The 27641-nt window shown below is 43.0% G+C and overlaps 1 protein-coding gene across 1 annotated transcript in view; it reads left to right on the forward strand.

Moving 5' to 3' along the window:
- The window catches only part of LOC139826302 (uncharacterized), a 36886-nt gene extending 10309 nt beyond the window's left edge, over positions 1-26577 (forward strand). Inside the window, exons 4-5 of the mRNA XM_071801576.1 lie at positions 8588-8882; positions 25901-26577. Coding sequence (XP_071657677.1) covers positions 8588-8882; positions 25901-26577 — 972 coding nt within the window. The remainder of the gene's footprint in view (positions 1-8587; positions 8883-25900) is intronic.
- The last annotated feature ends 1064 nt before the right edge of the window (positions 26578-27641 follow it).

The raw sequence follows: 27641 nt of genomic DNA on the forward strand, positions 1-27641 counted from the left end.
TTCTGTGTACATCATCATGTTCTTAACATGATACAGATCTACAACCTTAAGTGAAGACTAGAGCAATTGCAGAATATTTGATGTTGCAGAAGAAGTATATATTTTAGGTAATAAGAAATATTTATTTTATCCAGATGTCAACAATATTTCAGTAGAGTAAATAAGAAAATAGCCTGCAAACTAAAGATTAGAAAAAAAACTTGCCAAAAGCAGGTTCTCAAAATATTGACATGTTAGCAAAGCAGTAAAGGGGAAACTACATCATCCCCCTGCCATATCATACAAAGAGTTCCTGTTTGGGATCAATGAATAAGTCTGTGCAGCTAACCTTCTTGCAATGGCCTGCAAGTTATGGGTTTAGAAGTTGGTGGAAAATTTCAGATTGAGTCTGGACTTTAATGTAACAGCCTGAAGGGTGTGTTGCTTCAAATTTTAAATCAGACTGAATTTGATGAAGAACCTGACATGATCTAAGGAAATGGTAAGAAAAACTGGAAACATTTATACCTATGATATTAAACCAGTGATTCCAATGCTGCTTTTAGACTTCCATCTATGTATCCACTTACAGTGTCTGCAGAACCCTTCTAGTGCTTTTCTGTCCTAGGAAATCTTTAGCATACATCTGCTGAAAGGCAATATACACAGCATATAGCTCTGTAAGGGACCAGGGTAGTGTAATCTGTGGACAACTGCATCACAACTGCTAACTCTGTCAACTCATCAATAGAAAAAACAGCTGAGCAAGAAAGAGGAAGTTTGGGCTGATTCAGGAACATTAACTCCTTTAGCATGAAGGTTAAGGGCTAGCCTAGCTGACTGCAGCGCATAATGAAATGTGCCTTCACTATGAAGAATATAATGGATAACATAGCTTCATGTAGATTGTGTACAAGACTGTCCAAAGGGAATGCACAGCTGGGAAGTCATCACAATACTCCCTATCATTTGAGGAGGAAAAAAATCAAAGAAGAAAATGAGACTAGAAAAGACAGGCCAAATCATTATACTATTCTCACAGAAGAGAGATGTCAGTACATGCTGAGGTACTTGTGAAGGATGCCAGAGATTTCAATGGCAATGGACAAAAGAGGAACATTTTACCAACTGTTTGGGCTAGTTGACTGCACACATTGCAAAAAACAGATGTGTCTGCTCTGGAGCACGCTTAGGAAAAACTTGCTAGGCATTCCTGATCTTCAGTTGTGTCTACTCTGGGCTATAAGCAGCATTTACAAGCTGTGTTTGAACTCTGCTTAAATGGCTGATGATTTTAGTAGTCAAACTGCCAGAGCGTGAACCCAGCACTGTGCACTATGTAGTAATTTGGAATCATTGTGTCTAAAGCCAGTTGAAGCATGCACTTTCATTCTTGAAACTAGATGCAAAAATTAAAATATCTAATATAAGGGTAAACCACAAAAATAATGATGGGGGTGTGATGGTAAGGTCTAATATTATTGATATGTTCTTGCACATACAAAAATGAGAACTAAAGAAAGGAACTTTGTGTTTAAACTGCAAGAGGATCATATGCCAGTTCAACTCACAAAAGCTGATTTTAACCCTAGTCTGTTTGACACAACTGTTTTATACCTGCATGGAGGTCCTTGACACTGATATGTGGTTCTTGTTGTCCTGCTTTAAGATATCACTTACAGCACCATTCCTTATTATTTGCTGTGTGCACTTTCTTGATATTTGAATCGCTGAACTAACTTGCACTTGCACTGGTAAGTTATCAGCTTTGGATTTTCCTGTTTACCATGCACAAAGTCTGATCTGCTACCTTTTGTGCGTGTGTTGCTGATTATTTCCAAGATAAATTCACGTTCCTGACTGTTTAGAGGAAAAACACTGTCCAAGGACAAAACACAAGAATTTAGATGAATTTTGGCATTGTTACATAACATGCAACACAAACTACCTCTCTAGCAATACCTATTTTTCTGTGAGCCCAACCATTTACAGTGGCTTGAGTGCTATTTAAAAGACCATAGCAAACATACTTGAAGAACATGTGCTTTCTGGTGTTTGGAACTTTGATGGGGGAAGTTGACAATGATCAACTGAGAGCAATCATCGAAACCGATCCTCTTACAACTACACAAGTTGCCAAAGAACTCCGCATCAACCATTCTACGGTTGTTTGGCATTTGAAGCAAATTGGAAAGGCAAAAAAGCTCAGTAAGTGGGTGCCTCATGAACTGACTGAAAATCAAAGTGTTGTCTTTTCTTATTCTATGCAACAACAATGAACCATTTCTCGATTGGACTGTGATGTGTGACAAAAGTGGATTTTATATGACAACCGGTGACAACCAGCTTATGGTTGAACTGAGAAGAACCTCCAAAGCACTTCCCAAAGCCAAACTTGCATCAAAAAAAGGTCACAGTCACTGTTTGGTGGTCTGCTGCCGCTCTGATTCACTACAACTTTTGGAATCCTGGCAAAACCATTACATCTGAGAAGTATGCTCAGCAAATCGATGAGATACCCCGAAAACTGCAACACCTGCAGCCAGCATTAGTCAACAGAAAGGGGCCAAATCTTCTCCAAAACAATACCGGACCAACATTTCAAAAGTGAAATTAATTGGACTACGAAGTTTTGCCATATTCACCTGACCTCTCGCCAACTGACTACCACTTCTTCAAGCATCTTGACAACTGTTTGAAGGGAAGATGCTTCCACAACCAGTATGATGCAGAAAATGCTTTCAGAGAGTTCTTCGAATCCCAAAGTATGGATTTTTATGCCACAGAAATAAACTTATTTCTCATTGGCAAAAATGTGTTGACTGTAATGGCTCCTATTTTGATTAAAAAAGATGTGTTTGATCCTAATTATAATGATTAAAAATTCACAGTCCAAAACTGTAATTACTTTTGCACCAATCAAATAATAGGGCTTTCCTGCTACAACAAGAGGTCCAAAAATCTGAAGTGTTGTAGTTAATGCCATTCATCATCTGGAACATCTCCAGTAAAAGGAGGATGGGTTTAGGGTAAAAGAGATTAGAAGTCTCATCATAATGTATTTGGTTTATATGAGTTTGAACGATTTCTAAATAAAGGTAGCAGGTTTAATATTAGGATGCTGGAAAAGACTAAACTCTCTTGACTTCAAAGAATGAATAGTTTCATGTCTTAAGCATTTAATGCCAAATGTTGACCAGGATTTTGATCTTAACACAACTATTTACAGTGGTTCTAATGCTATGTAAAAGACTGTAACAAGATATCTCCAGTGGATTATATTAATTTTTGACTTTATGCTTCTTTCACTACTTCAAATAAATCATGATCTTCTTCAGATGTGTCAGAGAGCATTCCATTTCCTCATCTTGGGGGAGCTGTTGACACTCTTGAGGGCAGAGAGGCCCTGCAGAGGGATCTGGACAAATTGGAGAACTGAGCAATCACCAACCACATGAAGTTCAACAAGAGCAAGTGCCGGATTTTGCACCTGGGACACGGCAACCCTGGCTGTACATACAGACTGGGGGACAAGATGCTGGAAAGCAGCTCTGCAGAGAGGGATCTGGGGGTTCTGGTCAATGGCAAGTTGAACATGAGCCAACAGTGTGCCCTGGCAGCCAAGAGAGCCAAATGTGTCCTGGGGTGCATCAAGCACAGCATTGCCAGCCACTCGCAGGAGGTGATTGTCCTGCTCTTCTCTGCACTGGTGCAGCCTCACCTGTAGTACTGTGTGCACTTCTGGGCACCACAGTACAAAAGAAGATCTTAAGCTACTGAAGAGTGTCCAGAAGAGGACTACAAAGTTGGTGAAGGGTTTGAAGAGGAAACTGGATGAGGAGCAGCTAAAGTCACTTGGTTTGTTCAGCCTGAAGAAGAGGAGACTAAGAGCAGACCTCATTGCGGTCTACAGCTTCCTCACAAGGGGCGAAGGAAGGATAGGCGCCGATCTCTTCTCTCTGGTGACCAATGACAGAACCTGAGGGAATGGCAGGAAGATGTGCCAGGGGAGGTTTAGGCTAGACATTAGGAAAAGGTGCTTAACCCAGAGTGTGGTGGAGCACTGGAACAGGCTCCCCAGGGAGGTAGTCATGTCCCCAAGCCTGTCAGTATTCAGGAAGAGACTAGACAATACCCTCAGACACATGGTGTGAACTGTGGAGTTGTCATGTGCAGGGACAGGAGTTGGACTTGATGATCCTTGTGGGTCCCTTCCAAATGGAGATAATTATTCATTTTTCTGTTGAACTTTGGCACCAAAGTAATCATCCAAGTAAGCACATAGCGAGCCTACTTTGCATAGTCTGTGCTGAAGAGCATGACTTCATTCTTGATATACAAAATAACTAAAGCTAGAGCAAATATGTCTTTAAAAGCTGCAATCACACAACCTATATTTGTAGTAGCTATAAATTAAATATTTTTGCTCACATTCTGTATTAAAAGAACATCAATCAGTGGAGAAGATGCTTGCATTTTGGGGAGGACTGGTTGGAATAACAGGAGACAAATAAATTAACAGAGTCAAAGAGAGGAGTTAATTAATTCTCTTGCACTATACCAGTTAGACTGCCCCAGTCCTAATACAAGTTTCAGCAGCCTGTTGTTAAGGAAGTTTCTTTGCCCTAGGCTTCCTGAAGCAGAGTCTCAGGCATGAATTCCAGAAGTTCCTCTTAAGTAATTTATTTGAAAGGTACAGTGATAGAGAGCAGCTCAAGCTGTGTGCCTCTGGAGAAGGATGCCAAACAAAGCAAGCCCTGGGGAATTATACCCTTACAATCCAAGTTTCCCATCCCTCGCACACCAATTCAGGCCAACTGTAAAATCAGAGTCTGGGCTGTCCCCATTCTTCATTGAATCTCTTAATCTTTGTAAGGTGGGCCATTTCTTATCTCTGTGAGCAGTTGTTTGTCTTTCACTGACTAGCCCGGCCATCAATCTAGGTGCTGTCCGTCAGCTGCTGTTTTGAACCTGCAACTGGGAAGCAAGAAAAGTCCTTGGCAGTAGCCAAAATATTAGTAAGTTCTCACATTCTGCTGTTTCTTGTCTTCTCTAGACATCCTGTTCCATTCCTTTACTTATCTCTAGGAATGCAGTTTCTGCTGGTGATCAAAGATCCCATCTGTCTTGAACTGACTCTGGGGCTGTTCTTTGCTTAACTAGGCAGAAAGTTGGAAAGTTCACAGTTTGCAGCCTAAGGCTTACAGCAAATTTAGTTATGGTGAGTTATGTTACGCAGGTTCTACGTAATCAGTTTCTAAGCAAGTTCTATAAGAAGTAGTATACCAAATAATTCAATAGGCTAAGGCCTGAACACAGGCTAAGACAGGCTATATTTCTTAACGCTGTGCTGGCTTTGGTCTTTCTGGGCACTGTTTACATAATTCGTGAATTAGTGCAACAAAGCACAGCTACATATTCTTCCAGCCATGCAACCTGAATGCCTTAGGAGCCGACTTTGTCGACTTTCTGCTGTGGGAGAAATCTCTCAGATGAAATCAAGCTCTTTTCCCTGCAAGAACCTTGGCTGTTGTGTCATATATGGAGTGGACATAACACCTGTGAGTGACAGAGACACCCATCTGTCCCATCCTGGAAACTCTTATGAGATGAATATCACACCAATGGTTCTCAACGGGAACTATTTAGAAGACCAACTAGTCACTCAGTACAGCTTCATCTGAATTATCATTTAGCTTTGCTGAGGCCAGACTGCATTTAAAACAAATTCCCAATCTGTATTTTAACAGCAGACCTCAGAAGGGCACAGCACAGGTGGTTCCTATCAATATTACCTGAGTCATTCTATAAATATGATGAGATACCAATGTTTTGTAACTAGACCCATCATTAAAACAGTTCCTACAGAGTAGATAAGAGCAAAACAAAAGCTTATTGACCCTCTTGCATTTAAGGACTCCATTATCTTTATTATAGAAATCCCTGAATGTAGCTTACTTCCCATTACACATTTAAGCCCATGTTGTCTCTGACACTTTAATTCTCTCAAGATCTGAAAGCGCTCTTTCTCTATGCTCACTAATTTTACATGGTACTTTGAGACAAGTTAATAACAAGATCCAACTCATCCACTGTCCCACTGCTGAGGAACCAAAATGCATAGATAAAAATCTGGTGCTAACAGTGATGCTATTCAGATAAATCTGGTTTTATCCAACTGTGTCAGAAAACTAAACAGCCTGCTACTCCTGATTTTAATCTGCTCTGTGGAAGATAGTAAACAATCCCACAAGTATTACCAACTTATAACTTGATTTTCCTTCCAATTACTACATAAATTATGTTATTGCAATTCATATCTGAGGTTCACATGCTACCACACTAATACTATCTGAGCAGTGGAGACATAGATTGATTAGCCAGAATATACTGCACAGCAGCACCCATTCTGCTTTCTTGGAAAGGTACAAGGCTCAGGAAGGAAAGGAGCTGCCAGGGAAATGCCATATAGTTTTGAATGGAAGGTTTCTTTCTGTGCCAATTCTCATGCCTGTGCTGGAGGCAATGCAAAGAGACACAAGCTCACACTGAGTCTTTAGATACTAGCATAATATAAACATTTACCCTTATCAGACAACTTAAGTTCAGGAATTATTAATTATCACAGGAATCCACAAAACAGCTCACAATGAGTGATTTATTAACGTAACATAACCACTGCTGTATTTATGATTAGTCTAATATAAACAGTAGGTTTGTATTCATTATTTGCAGTTCCGAAGTTTACTGAAGTAAAAACTCACCATTCACAAAAGTGCGACCTTGTTTAAAGACCGAATTTGTTGCACAGGTTTTGCTTTTTGTTGCCATCTGAGTCACATGCTGTGGGTCCCCCTTGGGGTAACATTTTACTTAAGAATAGGACCCTAAACTGAGAAAGTTGTCTCTCTCCGGGACTGATGGAGAGGGAAGGCAGGATGGAGGGAAACCTAAGTCTTTAGAAGGAAAATCTGATAAATAACCTCATAGAGCTTCAGGATATTGAATTAAAATGTTCTGGTGCTCTTCTGTAGAAGAAACCATATTAGATCCTTGTGCAGACTTCAGGAAGCTGGTGCCTTTGCGGTGGCTATGTAGGTTACTTTGCAGACTACATGCTCTCACCTAACATTTGCACCAAGGAAGTCTTTGTGCATATAGATGTGAAATTGTAACTGGAAATACTTCAGCTGATGTCCTGCCTGGTGTGTTGAAAAGATAAAGCTTCCATTGTGTTCATCCTGCTCTGTGCTGTACTGTACCATCCTGAAAGCCTGACAGGGTCTGTGGATCCCCACACTACATCCTCTGTCACCATTCCCCTGCCACCATTGGGACAGGTGAGGAAGGGGAACATGCTCACAAGCCTTCTGTTCTCATCCCTCACTTGCAGCTCACGTTTCTGGACTGAGGTTTTGAAGAAGGTTACTTTGTTTCCCACTCTGTGTTGTGACTGACATAGCAACTGCCTTCACTGAGCCTTCCGATGCACACTGGAAATTAGGAAGCTTCTAGGAAGTTTGCAGAAGGAATTTGCTCAAGATATGAAAGGAATTGTGTGACACTGTGCCTCCAACAAAGTGGAAAGCAGTCAATCATCATCTTCTATCAGACTGCCTGTTTTCTGCTGCCCCCAATTGCAAGGACCACTAGTAATACCACAGCTCAGAAGACAGCAAGGACATCCCTGGTCACCCCCACAAACAATGTGAGTCACTTAATTTTCTCTTTCACAGGGATTTTCCAGCATTTTCCTGTCAGTACCCAGTTGAGCTTTTTACCCCAAAGCAACTTGGCCCCCTTTTCACTTGACTGTGAAAGCATGGTCCCAGAGTCTGACTGTGCAACACTCCTTGCCTTGTCTTTAAGCCTTCTCAGACATACTGCACAATTTTTCACCCGTCAGTCAATGTAGCTTCATCCCACATAGTTCACTTGGGGTAGGAGGCTTTTCTCTTGCTGAAGCGAGTTGCTAGCATGTACTGGGAGACCCTGCCACCAGGGGACATTTTGTTCCATGGCGAACAACAAGGAAACGCAACAACAAACTGTCACTAAACCTCATTCAAGAGAAAAGGAAGCCTGTGGTAGCGAGCCCTGATGGTACCTCTGAAAGCACAGGCCTTACTGTGGCTGAGGGAATTTCCCGGTCTCCCAGAAGCAGGAGTGTCGGTCGTCTCCAGATATTGTAACTCAGCGAATAAGGGACTTGGCAAAAGAAAACAGGTTTAAGCTTGGAAAAGGTAAAGCAATTGAGTGTGCTGTGTTAGGAGTGGCATTGATAGCTGATCAGAAAGACAAAGAAACTGATCAGGCAGTGATTAAGTCGTTGCAGACAGAGTTGGCAGTAGAGTGTTCTAAGCGGCAACAAGCAGAAAAGGAGTTAGTTGACAACAAACAAATCATAGAAAACTCGCAGAACAGTTTACGAGATGCTTTTTCAAGAGAAAGGCAGATAAGGTTGAAATTGGTTAATTATGAAGATTTGGAAAGTGATCCGGGGTTTTCCAACCCAGTAAAAGAAACTTCTCTTATGGCAAGGGAAGTAACTCCTCTTTACCCGTGGAGAGAATTGGAGGTTGTGTCAAAATGTGATCCTACTCCCGAGCTTCGGCCACTTGTTAAAACTGAAATTGTACATGATGGCGGGGAGGCTGAACCCACCATTATCACTAAAGAAATACCATATACAGTCACTGAACTAGCAAAGTTAGGGGAAAAATATAGCAGGCTGGCTATGGAGACTGAGATGGAATATGTGTGGAGAGTTTCTCTGACTGGTGGTGATAGAATAAGGTTTTCTGAGGAAGAATCTCAAGGATACTGGGGTCCTGGCATATTTCTAACAGTAGAAGATGACAGGGAGCCTTGGTCCCTGACCCAGAGAGCTGCGTATTGGGCCGGTGGTTTAGACCCTTTGGAGAGGGGAGACCCGCTTGCTATTCCTACCTCTGGGGTAAGCCAGCTTACTGAGAGCATTCAGAAAGCAGCTTGTCTTCAGCTGATGCATGATAGGCGTTTGGTTCCTCGCCAGCCCTCCCCAATGTTGTTGTTTGCTGACCCTGACAGGATGACCCCCTTAATGAGAGGGTTACCTGACTCGTTAAAAGTCTATGCCATACAAATCCAGGATCGTCTGAGAGCCACCGCAGCGGGGGGACCTCAGGCTGGACCGGGTCTCTCTTGGGGAGAGATTGCACGAGAGTTGATTAGTTATGGCCGGCGTATGGGGTTCATCAGGAAAGAGGTTAAGTCTCAAGTAGCAGTGTGCCGAACTGAAACAGAGGCAAAATTCCCTTGCCCTCAAGACAATAATTTTATGGGGGTAGGTTCAAGGCATCAGTGTTGGAAATCAGGTCTGAATAAAGGTATTCCTCAGGAATTGATGGATGGTTTGCCCCTCCCCAATTTACAGCTGCTTGTAAAGATATGGAAACCAGCAGATACAGATCAACCAGGAAAGCAAGACACTCCCACGGCCCCTGTAACTCAGGTGTCAGTCGTGCCAGTCATTCCCACTGCTTCTAGAGAGGAATTCAACAGCCCCTCAAGGCCGGGAAACTTCCTTTGCCATCTCCAGTAAGTGAGCCGGGGGACGGTAAATGGATACATTTCAGACGGCTCACTGAAAATAAGGGGGATCTGCTAGTAACTGGGACTCCCACAAATATTCTGGATTTGGATTTACTGAAGGGCCTGGTGGCAGCTCAAAGCATGAGACACCTGGACAACCAAACAGAGCAACAAATGGTAAAGGTCCTACAGGACCAGTTAGCTGCCGAACGCAATACCACTCAACAGTTCCTTACAGCTTTGCTAGATGCATTAGACTGGGAGAAAATCTTATGATCTGAATTGGAAGAATATAAACAGGTAAAATATTACCAGACAAATCTTGATTCTGTTCCAGGCAGTGAGCCCAGTTTTACCAGCCCAGCACAAGCAACTGAAGAACAGGATCTTAAAATCCTGTATCCACCTAAAGAACTGGAAGTTATCCATGAAGTATCTTATCCCAAGAACAAGCAGGCAACAATGAGGCCGCTCATTAAAACTGAGTCTACTGGTAACAGCCAAGTGGGGGTGGCTCTGCAAGTTGCCACCCAAACAATATCATTCCCTGTGGTCAACTTATCAGAGACTCAGGAGAAATTAAGTAATTTAGCCCAAGAAACGGAAACAGAATGTGTTTTAACTGGTGGCGATCAAACTTTGTTCTCAGAGAAGGAGGCACAAGGGCATTCATAGCCTAGTGTGCTTCTGACCACTAATGATCAAAGAGAGTCGTTAACTCAACGAGCCGCCTATTGAGCATGGGTGCTGGACCCTTTAGAAAGGGGAGAACCAGAATGCATTGAAACCCCCACTGTAAATCACCTAACTGAAAATTTACAGAAGTCTGCAAGCCCCCACCCAGTTAATTCACCACATGAACCTGTTTCCACAAGAGCCTTGCCCTGTGTTGGTAACTGTAGACCCTGTCGGACTTCCTGACTCACTGAAACTGCATGTGGCGCGGCTGCAGGACCTTTTGGGGGATGTGATATCTCCATGGGGTGGGGGGCGTGGTCCCCGGGGTGGTTGAGCCGTAGCTTGGGGTGAGGTGGCTCAGGAGCTTAATTGTGGTAGCATGGGTCTGATGGGGGGAGCCACAGAAAGAAAAACTTCTGTTCCGAGATTGGAACAGCAGGTAAATCGAACTCCTCCCCTAGGTGTTCCGGAGACAAAGGGAAACCTTTTGTGGCCTGATGTAACAGAGAAAGGAATTCTCCAAGATGTAATAGATGGAATGTCTACCCTGGCCCTGGAAAAGCTTATCAGGGCATGGAAGGCACCCCATAAAAATGAACTGATCACTTGGGAGTGCATGAAAGCAGAGCCCCGAGCCAGTGGGACAGCAATTGTCCCTGAGACACCCGCTATTCCTGAGGGTGGGTAACAGACCTGCCACCCCCCGTGACCAGTTTGTTCATTTAAAGAGGCTCACAGAAACTGTTAAGGGGATCTGTTGATCACCTTTCCCCTTGAATTACATTAGAACCAATCCCCCACTGCCAGGGTGGTCCAAGACTCAGTCAAAAATTAGTTCAATGGTTTGCTTCCGACTTACTGCTTTCTGTCCCTGAACCCCTGCTATTCTTCCAGGAAACAGGAAAAACAAGGACCCAGCAGCCCCACTCCATGAAACTGGACGAACTGCCCTCATGAAACTACCCACCACTGGCACTGTACCCCTTGTTTTAAAGACAACAATGAACATTTATGCACGGAAAGCGACTGACACCCACGGGAGAGAGTATCAGATCAGCACCCAGTGGATCATTCCTTCACTTTTATTTTTTTATTATTAAAAGAAAAAAAGAAGGGGGGGGGGGGAGAAGTAAAAGTTGCATTTAGTAATATTGTTATTTTACTATATTTGGGGATTTTTACTTCGTATAGCTTTCTTTTATCATACAAGAGAGAAATGGTGTGGTGCAAATGTACATTCATATGTTGTATAGGTGACGCGCGGAAACAACTTTACAACCTATTGTCCTGGTTTTGTTAAAAACAAGTTTCTCTTTTAGTGAATTTGCCTGTCCGCTAAAGCCTTCATATTAACTGCATTTTCCTGGAGAACTAGATACATGTTTTGGTAAACCTAGCAATGGAATGCAAACTTATTGATAAGCATGGATGGACATGTCGTCAGAGGGGCAATGAGAAACCGGTGACCAAGAAACTGACCAGCTGTGTATAACACTCCATTCACGTGAATACTTCATATAAAAGTGGGAGATCACGAGGATCTCGTCCCTTTTCCCTTGCCCTTTTCCTTTTTCCTCATGGCTGACATTAGGAGAGTGTTAGCAATCAGGACACATAACCACGGGCGTAGTTATATGCGGTGCTTTATTTCAGCCCTGGGAAACCAGGGGTTCGCACCCAAAGCTGGCTTCAGTGGTCAGTTTAAGTTGCACAGTATTTATACAGTCCATTCACATACATATTCATATATTCATTAGGATCATTAGAATATGTAATAGTTACTCAACATTTATTGCAACATCGATTGCAACACCTTGGAACTACTTTGATCATGCACAGTGTCCTCTGGTGGTCTTTCAGGGGGTCTTCAGGATGAAGTAAGTAGTCTTCATCGCTTCTGTCCTTTTCACCTTTGGGTACTGCACATGCGCACTACTCTATAATTGCATAACTGCTGACTAGCTTAATTTCCAGAGATACTGTATATATTTCTTCTCATTGTAGGCATATTTGCGCTAAGATAAATGCTAGTTTGATAAGATAAGAGTATACTCAAATCCCTTATCAGGTAAAACACGATATGCAAAGGATGAATCAGTTTTGCACCTGTTCCAGAAGGGAACATCTTGTAAAATTGATTCTGTTACTAACATTTCCCCCCTTTGAAAATGCTTTTCTATTCTTAGACAATGCATTTTCACCTCAATCAACTACTTCGATTGTGACAGTTCGAGTCACCCCTCTTCATAAGCTGGAGGGTTATCAAATATAGGATTAACATAATTCCTACTCAGGACACTAAAAATGCGATCATTCCTAGCACTTGTTTGACTAATTACATGCTTAATACCCACATACAGTAAACAAAGAAGTACAATCACAACTGCAAGTACAGCTACACTTGCTAGTAGTGAATACACCAAATTTAAACCAAATGTATTCAACAGAGCTCCTATCCAGCTCTGTTCTGCATCCTGCTTTTCTTTTTGCAACTCCATCTCTGTTTGGGTCAGTTGGGAAATATCCTTCTCAACTTCTGAAGTTATGTTTGGAATATAGATGCAGCAATGATCAATTCTGTCTTTCAAATATCCACAGACACCATTTGCTTTCAGTAACATTATGTCGAGTGCCATTCTATTCTGCAAGGTCATTTTAGTTGTAGCCTGTAATTGTATATTAAGTTCCTGAAAAGCTTTCTTAGTTACTCTAGCCAATTGATCCATTTGCCCAATCAATTTATCAGTCATTTCTCTGTTTCTGTATGCCGCAATTGGTGCAAAGAAAGATTCTAGTGCCGAATTTAACACTGCTTGATGGTTCGTGCCACACATCGTCTTCATCTATTTCTCGTTTGTCCCTAACATGTAGAAGTTCTTGCCTGTTTTTCAAGGGTGACTTTTTCCAAATAGGACATAGGGTTGGCAGTCCCAAAGTAATTTCCCTTACTGGTCCTGCTATTGGTAAATGTGTAGTCCAGGTCTCGTCACTTAAGGCCCAAACTAGATGTCCCACACTACCTACAACGCCTCTACAATCAATTCTATCTCCATCGATGCCTATCTTGGTTCCTTCCTTTGGATCCAATTGTTTCTGACAAATGCAACCTGCAATTACTGCAACTTTAATGATGGATATAGGTACCTCTCTCATATCTGTCTGGCAAGTTATTACTTGTGAACAATTCCACCATGATACTATCGTTTTTCCTGTTACATTGGGCCACCGTACACACCATGGAATTGCTTCATTATATTGGTATTGTTGTACAATACTCAATGTCCACATGTTACTCCATGATTCAGTTACATTTTTATTATCCTGATCTTTGCATTCCCAGTAGGTCCATTCAGTCTTTTAATATACCGTCTCTTTGGTCCAGCTTTCTTTGAGAGCTACTTTTCCTCTGATTCTCACTGGTTTGGGTCCTGTTTTTACCCATCGTTCAGTTGGAACTTCTATTCTAGTGTGGGATTCGCATGCTATTTCACCTGTTCTATTTATTTGTGGTAGATATTATTCCCCACTGTATTGGGTCTTCGGCTGATTTTGGAATGGGAAGGCAAGCAGTGATGCTACTGGTATTCTGAGTCAGTGCGAAATCTCGAATTAATCCTATCATCAGATTCTCTGCCTGATTCTGTATGCTTTGTACCACCTGTGGTATCTGGGTACTTTCGTTATTGCCTACTGCTCTTCGTGACCTAATTTGCAATTTCGTTTGAACTGTCTCATTTGCCCACTGTCTATCAGAGGCCTTGTGGAATAGAGTGGCACTTCCCTCTCCAGTTTTCAAAAGCACAAACACTCCAACCAAGATCAGAATTCAGTAATGCAAACCAGACATTATTGCGATGTAATCTTGAGCGAGGTAGGACCCACTATCTGCGATTTCCACAGTCTTGAGACTCTTTTTACTCGGGTATAGTGTATCCAGGAGTCTACTCCAGCAACTTTGACTGCGGTGAATGTAGTTAGGAGTACTTGATAGGGTCCGTCCTAACGGTCTTTTAAGGGTTCTTCATTCCAAGTTCTTAGATACACCGTGTCTCCAGGCTCTATATCATGTACCGGATTCTCGAGCGCTAGCGGGCGATTCCACACTAGTGCGGATCTGAGTCGATTCAATGTCCTGCCAAGAGACAACACATAATTGTACAAGTCCTGATTTCCTTTCACATGTACCTCTGGGTTTGGGTTTGGTGCTTCATATGGTTTGTCATACAAAATCTCGTATGGACTTACTGACATTCCACTCCTAGGTTTAATCCTAATACGCAACAATGCTGTTGGCAAGGCCTGAGGCCATTGAATTTTTGCTTCCTGACAGATCTTGCTAAGTTGCCTTTTTAGGGTTTGATTCATTTTCTCCACTTGTCCACTAGACTGGGGTCTCCATGGGGTATGTAACTCCCACTTAATTCCCAAACATTTGCTGATTTCTTTTACCAATTGTGCAACAAAGTGTGGTCCCCTATCGGAGGATATCCCCAGTGGTACCCCAAATCTAGGGATTATTTCCTTTAGTAACCATTTTACAGTTTCTTTCGCCTGGTTGGTGCGACAAGGGAAAGCTTCCGGCCATCCTGAAAAGGTATCTACCCCAACTAGTATATACCTAAATCCTCGAGTTCTGGGGAGTTCAGCATAGTCTATTTGCCAATAATCCCCAGGTTGTACGCCTGTCTTTATTTTCCCCATTTCTATTTTTCTTTTTATTAAAGGATTATTTTTCAAGCAAATTTCACACTTAGCTGTAATAGACTTTGCCATTGTTAACATCTGGACCGAGATAAGTTGTTTTCTTAGATAAGCTACCAATGCTTCTGCACCCCAGTGACACTTCTGGTGTTCCGTCTGAAGTATTCCTCTCATAATAGTGATTGGCACCACAACTTGTCCATTTGTGGTTACATGCCACCCAGAATTATTCTTACTGGTTCTTACTAGACTTGCCAATTTTTCATCTTCTGTAGAATATTTAGGTGGCTCTGAACGTAATAAATCAATTGCTCTTACCTTCTGGGAGACAAGACCCACCATTGTTCTCACTTGCCGTGCCACCGTTCGAGCTGTTTGATCAGCAAGCCGATTTCCCCCGATAATTTTCAATGTTCCACTTTAATGAGCTTTACAGTGCATTATAGCAACTTGCGATGGCTTCTGAATGGCATTAATCAAGTTCAGTATTTCCTTCTGGTATTTAATGTTTGTTCCTTGTGAAGAGAGCAGTCCCCGCTCTTTCCAAAGGGCTCCATGCACATGAACGACTCCGAAAGCATATTTTGAGTCAGTCCATATGCTAACTTTCTTGTTCTCGCTGAGTTCCAATGCCTTGGTTAAGGCGATTAATTCCGCTTTTTGTGCTGAGGTGTTTGGCGGTCAGGGTTTAGCCTCAATTACTGTCTTGACAGTAGTTATCGCATATCCTGCATACCGTATTCCACTTTCCACAAAGCTACTGCCATCAGTAAAATGTTCCCAATCAGTTTCTGTCAGCGGGGTTATCTTTCAAATCAGGACGACTTGCATGGGTGTATTCGATGACTTCCACACAATCATGTTCCAGATCTCCTTCTTCAGTACCTGCACCCAAAAACTCAGCAGGATTCATTAAGTTAGCAGTTTTTAGAACAACATCATCTTGTTCTGTCAGAATTACCTGGTATTTCATCATTCTGCTTGGGGAAAGCCAATGCCCCCCCTTTTGTTCCAATACTGTTGTCACCATATGGGATACAAACACTTCTGTCCTTTTTCCCATAGTTAATTTTTGGACTTCCTGGATCAGTATTACTGTAGCAGCTACCGCCCGTAAGCACGCTCGCCACCCAGTACTTGCCAGATCTAGCTGTTTAGAAAAATAGCCAAGAGGTCTTTTCCAAGATCCCATTCGTTGGGTTAATACTCCCAAGGCAAGTCTTTGTCGCTCGTGTACAAACAACTGGAAATCTTTGCTCAAGTCTGGTAGGCCCAAAGCAGGTGCCTGCATCAAAGCTTGTTTCAATTTTTGAAAAGCTTCTTGTTGTGGCTTTCCCCACACTAAGGTCTTATTTTTCTGTACCTCATATAAAGGTTTAGCAATTAGTCCACAGTCCATGATCCAGAGCCTGCACCATCCTGTCATTCCTAAAAAAGATCTTAATTCATGTAAGTTTCGTGGTTCTGAGATAGCACAGATAGCATGCACACGGTTTGTACCTAATTTTCGCTGTCCCTGAGAGAGCTCGCATCCTAAATAGATCATAGTCTCGGATGCAATCTGAGCTTTATTTTTCGATACTTTCTACCCATTCATTCCCAATTGGTTCAGTATTTCAATCGTTACCTGGATGCAGAGTTCTCCTGTCTCAGTTGCAATCAAAATGTCATCCACGTATTGTAGCAACAGGTATCATTGTCGAGGGATCACGATGTGACCTTTTGTAGTCCATTCCTCGAGGTCCTTGGCTAACTGATTTCCAAAGATAGTTGGGCTACTCTTGAATCCTTGCAGAAGGCGTGTCCAGGTTAATTGAGTTTTCCTTCCATTGTGTGGATTTTCCCATTCAAAAGCAAATAGCTTTTTGCTTTCCTGGTCGAGGGGTATGCAGAAGAAGGCATCTTTTAAATCAAGTACAGTAAACCATTTATATTTCTCCTTCACAGATGTTAACAAGGTATATGGGTTTGCAACTACCGGATAAATGTCCTTAGTGATCTGGTTTACAGCCCGCAAATCTTGGACTAATCGATAATTGCCATCAGGCTTCTTTACTGGAAAAATTGGAGTATTATATTCTGATTCACATTCCTCTAGAATTCCATACCTCAAGAATTTTTCAATTAGAGGCACTATTCCTAACCTAGCTTCTAGTTTCAGTGGGTACTGCCTCAACTGTACTGGCTTAGCATCTTCCTTCAGTTCCACTTTAACGGGCTGGGCTGTTTTCGATTTCCCAGGTATGTCAGTCTCCCATACCGTAGGGATCACAGCCTCCTCCACAGCTTGTGGTACCTCCGCTACCGGGTTTTCTTTTAATAGCAGAACTTGTCCTACGTTAGATTCTGGAATTTTCATTACCAGGTTTCCATCCTCGAATGTTATTACAGCATCCAATTTGGTCAATAAATCCCGTCCTAAAAGGGAAACTGGACAGTCTGGAACATATAAGAACTCATGGGTTAATTCCTTTTCTCCAAAACACAGATCTAAGGGTTGTAGGAATGGCCGTACTTCTTCCTTCCCTGTGGCACCAACAATCGTTGTCGTTTTATGACCGACTGTTCCCTGTAAAGAATTTAGCACAGAATAGATAGCCCCTGTATCCACTAAAAATCTCACATCCTGGTCCCCCACTTGTATTGTCACCAGGGGCTCCTTATTCTGGGCATCTGTTTTCGTGCTGCCATATAGTCAGCTGTTGTTACTATACTCTCCCAACACCATAGTTTGTATTGCATTTCCTACTGCATTTGGTACCCGACTCAGGGGACCCGGACGATTTGGGCATTCATTTTTCCAGTGTCCTTCCTCCCTACAATAAGCACATTGATTTAAACCAAGCTTTACAACAGGCCTCAGAGGAGTTCCCTGAACATTCCGAAAACCGCGCCCTCGGCTGTCTCTAGTTCCTCTACCACGGACTCCCATTCCTACTCCCCTGCCTTGTCCTTGGACCAGGGCCAACAAGTCTTGTTGATGACGCCTCGACTGTTCCTTTTCTCTATTATTATAAACTTTCCAGGCTGTTTCTAACATAACATCCAGATCTCGTAATTGCGCTCCCTCCAGTTTCTGTAATTTCTTCCGAATATCACCCTGAGACTGTCCCAAAAAGATTAAAGCCAACTGAACCTTTGCTTGTTCTGTTTCAATATCTAAATCCGTATACCTTTTTGCAGTTTCCTTTAATCTTTTAAAAAGGCTGAAGGGGATTCGTTCTTTTCCTGCTTAACACTATACAATTTTGACCAATTCATTTGTTTAGGCATAGCAGTCTGAACACCGATTAACAACCAGTCCTGATACCTCCGGAGGCGAAGCTGACCACCTCCAGTATTATAATCCCACCGGGGATCCTCTTTTCGAACATTTTCATCAACATTGCCACCCACTGTCCCATTCCGAATATCCTCCCTTACTTTATCTCTTGCTACCCGTATAACCATATCTTTTTCTGTAGAATCCATTAATGTGTCAAGAATCACCTGTAAATCATCCCAATCAGGATTCTGTGTTTTAATTATCATTTTCATTACCCTTGCAACCTTGTCTGGGTTTTCCCGGTAAGGACCAGCTGATTGTTTCCAGATCATTAAATCTCCTGGCGAAAACGGGACTTTTACATAAACTGGCTCTCCCCCCACTCCTACCACTTGTCGCAGGGGTGCTATTACATTTGACGGTCCACCCCCCTTTTGGGCTTCCTTTTCTCTGTTCCTAGTCCTGTGGGATATTGGTGTAGTTGTTACTCCTCTTACACCGGCTGCTGCCCCCTCATCACCACTGGAATCAATATCACTTTCAGTAAGATGCACAGGTGCCAAGGGTTTGAGGGGTTTAGGTGCAGAGGGTTCAGTTTCTGAAGGCGCAACATCAAGACACGGCAGATCTAATTTTAAACCGTTACCGCTACTGTTTTCTACAGCCAAACACATAATGCATTTCTTTTCTGCCGTACATCCCATACATTTATCATTAGTACCGCTCCTCCAGACTAACATTAACCCACATTCCTTCCTCCAGTCCTGTTTTTGTTCAAGATAGAAAAAGAGATCCACATACTGTACCTCATCCCATTTACCTTCCCTTTGACAAAACCTCATTAATTCAACAATAGTTCCATGTTCTAAAGTACCCTCCGGTGGCCAACATACTTCATTAGGCAAGTAATATTCAGGCCACCAGTGAGTACAATATTAAGTTAATTTATTTTTACTCATTGATTGTCCAAATCCAGCCTCCTTCCAATGTTTCAACAAGCAATCTAATGGTGACATCTTTGTACCACACATATCAACACACAGATAACTTTACCAGAACAACAGTAAATACAGATGAAATCACCAGTTTCAACAGTAAATACAGATCAAATTACCAGAACTACAGACCAGGTGCTGAACAGCATAAATAACAAGACCAAGTGCTGAACCTGAACAGCACAAATAACAGACCAGGTGAGCGCAAATAACCAGACCAGACCAGGTGCCGAACCTCCCTCTGTCTAACGGACGGCTGCTCCCTGCCCAATCGAGCGTGGCTTTCGCCGTGTCTGACCGGCAGGCTACCAGATTCCTGACCAGCAGGCTACCAGACCAGAACCAGACCAGATGGGTACCCAATAATCCAGATAAAGCAACAGATAAAGCACCTTCTTACAAGTCAGAGGTCCGTCGTGAGCAGCAGAGGGTCAGTCGCGTCCGATGCACTCCCCAAGAATACCTCGGTGCTAGCTGGAGCGGGATCGAGACGCGATCCGCCTCAGTGCTCGTGAGGTCCCATCCGGGTTGCCAAACTGTTAGCAATCAGGACACATAACCACGGGCGTAGTTATATGCGGTGCTTTATTTCAGCCCTGGGAAACCAGGGGTTCGCACCCAAAGCTGGCTTCAGCGGTCAGTTTAAGTTGCACAGTATTTATACAGTCCGTTCACATACTTATTCATATATTCATTAGGATCATTAGAATATGTAATAGTTACTCAACATTTATTGCAACATCGATTGCAACACCTTGGAACTACTTTGATCATGCGCAGTGTTCTCTGGTGGTCTTTCAGGGGGTCTTCAGGATGAAGTAAGTAGTCTTCATCGCTTCTGTCCTTTTCACCTTTGGGTACTGCACATGGGCACTACTCTATAATTGCATAACTGCTGACTAGCTTAATTTCCAGAGATACTGTATATATTTCTTCTCATTGTAGGCATATTTGGGCTAAGATAAATGCTAGTTTGATAAGATAAGAGTATACTCAAATCCCTTATTAGGTAAAACACGATATGCAAAGAATGAATCAGTTTTGCACCTGTTCCAGAAGGGAACATCTTGTAAAATTGATTCTATTACTAACAAGAGGACTTTGCTGGTTGTCCCTGCGAACTGAGGCCTAGTGAGAGACTGAATCCAGCTCCGGTTGGCTACAGAGTCTAATCCAGGACTTTGGGTGCTGGCTCTGCAGTTACTGAGACTTTCAAGATTGATTTTGTATATTTTGTATTATTTTCTCTATTCTTATTAGTAGCATTAGTAAAACATCTTTAATTTTTTCCAAGTCTCTTATCTCTGTCCTTCTTTCCCTCCCAATCGCCTGTCCTTAGTGAGAAGGGGGGAGAGGGAGGGGCAAAAGGGGGAAGTAGTGGGGGGAGAGGAGGTTAACAATACATCTGCCAGGGTTTTTGTTGTCACCCCACAATCTAACCCTCGACAGATAATTGACGCCCAACGTGGGGTGAAAGAAAGGGGTAAATTTGGATATTTTTGGCTTTTCTACTGCTCTGACGTACCTTTCAATTTTCTTGGCACAGTGCCAACTCTTACAGTTGTGATACTTGCGCGTCTGTTTGCTTCGGATATTATTTAGTGGTGATGATGATCCTGTGTGGTTTGGCACTGGTTTATTTCATTATATTGCAGCTGCTAATGTATTTTTACTCATTTTTACTTTACCTTGAAAAGCCTTTAGGAGAGATTAAAGAGCAGTATGGCTCTGTATTTGATAATTGGTCGAGCGAATCTTCAGAAAGGCTGATTAACCATACATTTGTGTTTTCACTAGGACAGTTCACAAATGTTTTAGAGAACTTTGAATATCCTTGGAGTTTTGATAGAACTGTGATGGTGTTATCTGGTTTGCTAAATGTGTGTCAGTTTGTGTTACTGTTAAGAAAAATGAGGTTCAATAGGAGGTTTGTGTCTCTTTTTAGTCCTGACGTTTTTGGTGTGCCTTCGGAAGCTTTAACAAAAAGCACTCCGAGCCGCTCGAGAAAAAGCAAAACAGCCAAAGCTGCCCGAACTGCGGCTTCACAGGCTGAAGCTACAGCTCCTCCGCAGAGCTCCTCTGCCAAGGTCGCTGCAGATAACGTTATTTCTCCAGCCTCAAAGGCTAACAAGGCAGCCCCCTCGTCTTCACACACTGGGCATTGTTGCTGCTGTAACCACAGCAATCACTGTGACAGTCATTCAGACTCTGAAAATGAATCAAATAATGGTGAACCCATATCAGCATCAGTTGCCGGTTGTAAGAAAGTCACTAGAAAGACCACCCGTGCAGCAGGTGATGGCACAGGGCCAACATCAACCCAAGGGCCATCATCAGGACAGGGAGGAGATGAAGTGACCACCACTCGGTCCTTTTCTCCAGGTGAGCTGAGAGATCTGCGAAAAGACTTTAGTCGTCGTGAAGGCGAGAATATTTTAACCTGGCTGCTGCGATGCTGGGACAATGGGGCAGAAACAATTGAATTAGAAGGTGGTGAAGCCAGGCAGCTGGGATCTCTGTCAAAAGATTCCACCATTGATAGGGCAATTTCAAGAGAGTCTAATGCCACTACTCTCTGGACCCGACTCCTGGCAGCTATGAAAGTCAGATTTCCCTACAAGGAAGATTGTATATCCAAGTTAGGGATATGGAATACTATGGAGAGAGGAATCCAGTTCCTGAGAGAATTAGCTGTGCAAGAGATCATCTATTTTGGACCAGACAACCAAGAGGGGACAGACCCAGATAGAATCAATTGTACACGATCTATGTGGCGCAGGTTTGTACAAAGTGCACCACCTGCATATGCTAAGTCATTGGCAGGAATGGTCTGGTCAACTGGAGGTGTACAAAATATTACTGAAGTGATTGAGCAGGTCCAGGACTTTGAGGACAGCCTTGCTGGTTCTCTACGGGCTTGTGTCTCTGCTGTGGAGAAACTGTGTGACAAATCTGATGACCGGTTTGAAAAGCTGTTGCAAGAAATCAAAGAGCTCAGAGAAGACTCGTACCGTTTACGACCTGCACAAACCTATGTTTCAGCTATTAGGAGAAGACGTTTCCATTCTCGAGAGAGAGGACAGAGGCAGCCCACAAAAAGAGGTTCACTGTGGTTCTTCCTACATGAGCAGGGAGAAAACATGAATAAGTGGCACGGAAGACCTACCTCAGAACTTCAGGAACGAGTACGTGAGATAAAAGGAAAAACTCCTAGGAAGGTGGCTGCTCCAGTTTACAAAAGGAGCAGAAGAGATTCTGATGCTCTTGAAGGAACCTCTAATTCACACCCAGAGACTGTACAAAACAGAAATTAGAGGTGCCCTGCCTCCAACCAGGTGGAGGAAAGGGATAACAGAGTTTATTGGACTGTATAAATACGATGGCCTGGTACAACACAACCCGAGGAGTACAAAGCTTTAGTGGACACTGGTGCTCAGTGCACAATAATTCCTTCTAATTATAAAGGAATGCAATCCATCAATATTGTTGGAGGGACTGGGGGATCCCAGGAACTGACTGTTGTAGAGGCTGAAATGAGCCTAACTGGAAAAAACTGGCAAAAAGCATCCCATTGTGACTGGTCCAGATGCTCCGTGCATCCTTGGCATAGACTGCCTCAGGAGAGGGTATTTTAAGGACCCAAAAGGGTATAGGTGGGCATTTGGTATAGCAGCTGTGGACACTGAGAAAATTGAACAGCTGTCTGATTTGCCTGGTCTTTCAGATGACCCTTCTGTTGTAGGACTGCTGATGGTTGACAATTAGCAGGTGCCAATTGCTACCACGACGGTGCATCGCCGACAATATAGCACCAATCGAGACTCTTTGATTTCTATCCAGAAGTTGATCCTTCAGTTGGAGAGCCAGGGTGTGATCAGTAAGACTCGCTCACCTTTTAACAGCCCAATTTGGCCAGTGCGTAAGTCTAGTGACGAGTGGAGACTAACTGTAGACTATCATGGCCTGAATGAAGTTACACCACCACTGAATGCTGCTGTGCCTGACATGCTGGAACTGCAATTTGAACTGGAGTCAAAGGCAGCCAAGTGGTATGCTACAATTGACATTGCTAATGCATTTTTCTCTATTCCTGTAGCAGCAGAGTGCAGGCCGCAGTTTGCTTTCACCTGGAGAGGCATCCAGTACACGTGGAATCGCTTGCCCCAGGGGTGGAAACACAGTCCTACCATCTGCCATGGACCGATCCAGACCACGCTGGAGCAAGGTAAAGCTCCAGAACACTTGCAATATATTGATGACATCATCATATGGGACAACACAGCGAAAGAAGTCTTCGAGAAAGGTGAGAGGATAATACAGATTCTTTTGGATGCTGGTTTTGCCATAAAACGAAGCAAGGTCAAGGGACCTGCACGAGAGATTCAGTTTTTAGGAATAAAATGGCAAGATGGTTGTCGTCAGATCCCAATGGATGTGATCAGCAAAACTGCAGCAATGTCTCCACCTACTAATAAAAAGGAGACACAGACTTTCTTGGGCGTTGTAGGTTTTTGGAGAATGCATATTCCTGACTACAGCCAGATTGTGAGCCCTCCCTATCGAGTGACTCGTAAGAAGAAACAATTTGAGTGGGGCCCGGAACAACGACAAGCCTTTGAACAAATTAAGCGTGAGATAACTCATGCGGTGGCCCTTGGACCAGTTCAGACTGGACTAGATGTTAAAAATGTGCTCTACACCGCAGCTGGACACAATGGACTTACCTGGAGTCTCTGTCGGAAAGCACCAGGAGAAACCCGAGGTCGACCCTTAGGTTTTTGGAGTCGAGGATACAAAGGATCTGAGGCCAACTATACTCCAACTGAAAAGGAGATACTAGCAGCATATGAAGGAGTTCGAGATGCTTCAGAAGTGATCGGCACTGAAGCACAGCTCCTCCTGGCACCTCAACTGCCGGTGCTGAGCTGGATGTTCAAAGGGACGGTTCCCTCTCCACATCATGAACCGAAGTTACATGGATGTCGAGGGTTAAAATTGTGGGGTGACTACAAAAACCCTGGCAGATGTATTGTTAACCTCCTCTCCCCCCCACTTCCCCCTTTTGCCTCTCCCTCTCCCCCCTTCCCACTCAGGACAGGCGATCGGGAGGGAAAGAAGAACAGAGGGAGGAGAGTTGGAAAAATTAAAGATGTTTTACTAATGCTACTAATAAGAATAGAGAAAATAATACAAAATATACAAAACCAATCTTGTAAGTCTCAGCAGCTGCAAACCCAGCACACAAAGTCCTGGATTGGACTCTGTAGCCAACCGGAGCTGGATTCAGTCTGTCATTAGGCCTCAGTTCGCAGGGACAACCAGCAAGGTCCTCTTCTAATGTCAGCCATGAGGAAAAAAAAAAAGGGACGAGATCCTCGTGATCTCCCACTTTTATATGAAGTATTCACGTGAATGGAAAGTTATACACCATTGGTCAGTTCCTTGGTCACCGGTTTCTCGTTGCTCCTCTCGCGACATGTCCATCCATGCTTATCAATAAGTTTGCATTCCATTGCTAGGTTTACCAAAACATGTATCTAGTTCTCCAGGAAAATGCAGCTGATATGAAGGTTTTAGCTGACAGGTAAAATTTACTAAAAGAGAAATTTGTTTTTTAACAAAACCAGGACAATGGAGTAAATGGATTGCACTGATCACGCAACGAGCTTGAATTGGAAATCCCAATCACCCAGGGATCTTAGAAGTGATTACAGACTGTCCAGAAAGCAAAGATTTTTGGATGTCTCCAGATGAGTAGGAAGTAACACGTGCTGAAGAAGCACCACCGTATAATACTCTTTCAGAGACTGATAAGCAGTATGCACTGTTCACAGATGGATCCTGTTGTCTTGTAGGTGGAAGCATCCACTGGATGGTTGGAAACATATGCTGTACCTCATGTTGCAGCCTGAAATACTATCTTGGGCCTTGAAAAGCAAGTCCTTTGGCAACACGGTACACCAGAAAGAATTGAATCAGACAATGGTACTCATTTCAAAAACAGTATTATAGACAATTGGGCCAAAGAACATGGTATTGAGTGGGTATATCATATTCCATATCATGCACCAGCCTCTGGGAAAATTGAAAGGTACAATGGTTTGTTAAAAACTACACTAAAGGCACTTGGTGGTGGAACCTTTAAAAACTGGGATTCACATTTAGCAAAAGCCACTTGGTTGGTCAACACTAGGGGATCAACCAATCGAGCCGGGCCTGCCCAATCAGAAATTCTACGGACTGTAGAAGGAGATCAAGTCCCTGTAGTACACATGAAAAATATGTTAGGAAAGGCAGTCAGGGTTACTCCTGCCTCAGGCAAAGGCAAGCCCATTCGTGGGATTGGTTTTGCCCAGGGACCTGGCAGCACCTGGTGGGTGATGCTTAAGGATGTAGAAGTTCAGTGTGTACCTCAAGGGGATTTGATTTTAGGTGAAAATATGCAATACTGAACTGCATTATGTGAATTACCGTACTAACAGTGTTTAATAAATGTCTTTCAGATCAAGACAGTGATGATGAAACCAGAGCTAGCTTCTTTGAATGGCGCCTGACAACTTCTTCGAAGTTGATATTTTTAACTCACAAACAGTGGTCTTGAGATGCATTTGTACCATTTTTTCCTGCCCTGGGAGACTGTTGTGACAAAATGAACTTAATGAACTTTTCAAAGGATGGTCACCCCGCAATCTAAACCCTCGGCAGGCAGGAGGTCTAAATCCTCTGGAAAGAGGAGATCCTCTTTCCTTTGTGGGGACAGTCGATCAACTGGTTGAAAATGTACAAAAAGCAGCATGTTTGCAAATGATGTATGACTGGGAACTCAAATTTAAACAAGAGTCCTCGATGATGATACCGGTCAACCCAGAACGAATGACTCCCCTTATACGAGGCCTCCCAGACTCCCTAAAACCTATTGCTATTCAGTTACAGGGGATAATACAAGCAACACCTCAAAGTGAAAGAACTGTTGCTGCATTAGAAGTAATAGTACCCCCTGATCATAGGTCCCAAAAGTTAAAAGTATGGACGTGGGGAGAGGTTGCCCAGGAACTCATCAATTACGGATGGAAATATGATCCAGTTAATGTTTTGCCTACAAAAACTGACCCAAAAGGTCTGAAACGTACTGAAATGAGACTTCCCCCACATCTGGGTAACAGCAAAAGAATGTCTCTCACCAGACCTCTCAGTGGAGGGGATATACTGAACAAACATAATAATTTCTGGACCACAGGGTGGCGGAAAGACATTCCTGGAGATCTCATGAATGATCTATCAACTGATAAACTTGAGAAATTAATTTTACAATGGCCCGAAAAGTTCACCACCACAATAGAAGCGTCAAAAACCTTAATTCCTAGTGTCCCTCCAACCACCTGCTGACCTAATTGATTTCACGCCCTCACAGAAGCCCCAGGGAAACTAGGATCTCCACCCCTTTGTAGTCGTCAGGGAGGTGGAGGGTGGTTGCACAGCTCACTGAAAACTGCTGAGGTGATTTACTTATTACTGGCTTTGTGGGACCTAAATTGATACCATTAACATTCCTGATAGATACTGGAGCTCAAATTTCAGCTATTAAGATGGAAGATGCAGTACGAAGTGGCATCTCTCTGTCAAAACAAGAGTTATTTGTTGCAGACGCTTTTGGCAATGTACACTCACAAAAATTGGGTACTGTTAGTCTATGCTTATCTGGAGACGATACTTCTATTCCACTGACCATGGTGGTAGGACCCATCCCAATTGATCTTTTGGGGTTTGATGTTCTTAAGGGTAGAGCATGGACTGATAAGGAGGGGAGGAATTGGTCATTTGGGGTGACAGCTCTAAATATATGTCTGCTACACCCCACACCTTTGATCCCCCCTTGCAGCTAACAAATGTTAAGCCTTACCCACTGCCCTTAGGGGCAAGGGAAGGGATAACTCCAGTAATAGAAGAATTAAAAGAACAGGGGATTGTAATACCAACCCATTCCCCTTACAACTCTCTGGTGTGGCCTGTTCATAAACCAAATGGTAAATGGGGGCTAACTGTAGATTATCAGAGACTTAATGCTAATTCAGGCCCTTTAACAGCTACTGTACCAAACATTGCTGAGCTCATATCATCTATCCAGGAACAGACTCACCCCGTGATGGCAACTATTGATGTGAAAGACATGTTTTTTATGGTCCCCTTACAACCTGAGGATCAAGAATGCTTTCCATTTACCTGGGAGGGACAACAGTTTACCTTTACCTGACTTTCTCAAGGGTATAAGCATTCTCCTACTTTAGCCCATCATGCCTTGTCACAAGAATTAGAATTAATTCCTGTAGAAGAAGGGGTGAGAATCTATCAGTATATCGATGATGTGCTAATAGGGGGAAATCAGGTAGATAAAGTGTAACTGATGCAGGATAAAATGATTTCATACTTGGAAAGCTTAGGACTGAAAATCC

Source organism: Patagioenas fasciata, chromosome W (genome assembly GCF_037038585.1).
Source record: "Patagioenas fasciata isolate bPatFas1 chromosome W, bPatFas1.hap1, whole genome shotgun sequence".
In the NCBI taxonomy this organism is placed as follows: Eukaryota; Metazoa; Chordata; class Aves; order Columbiformes; family Columbidae; genus Patagioenas; species Patagioenas fasciata.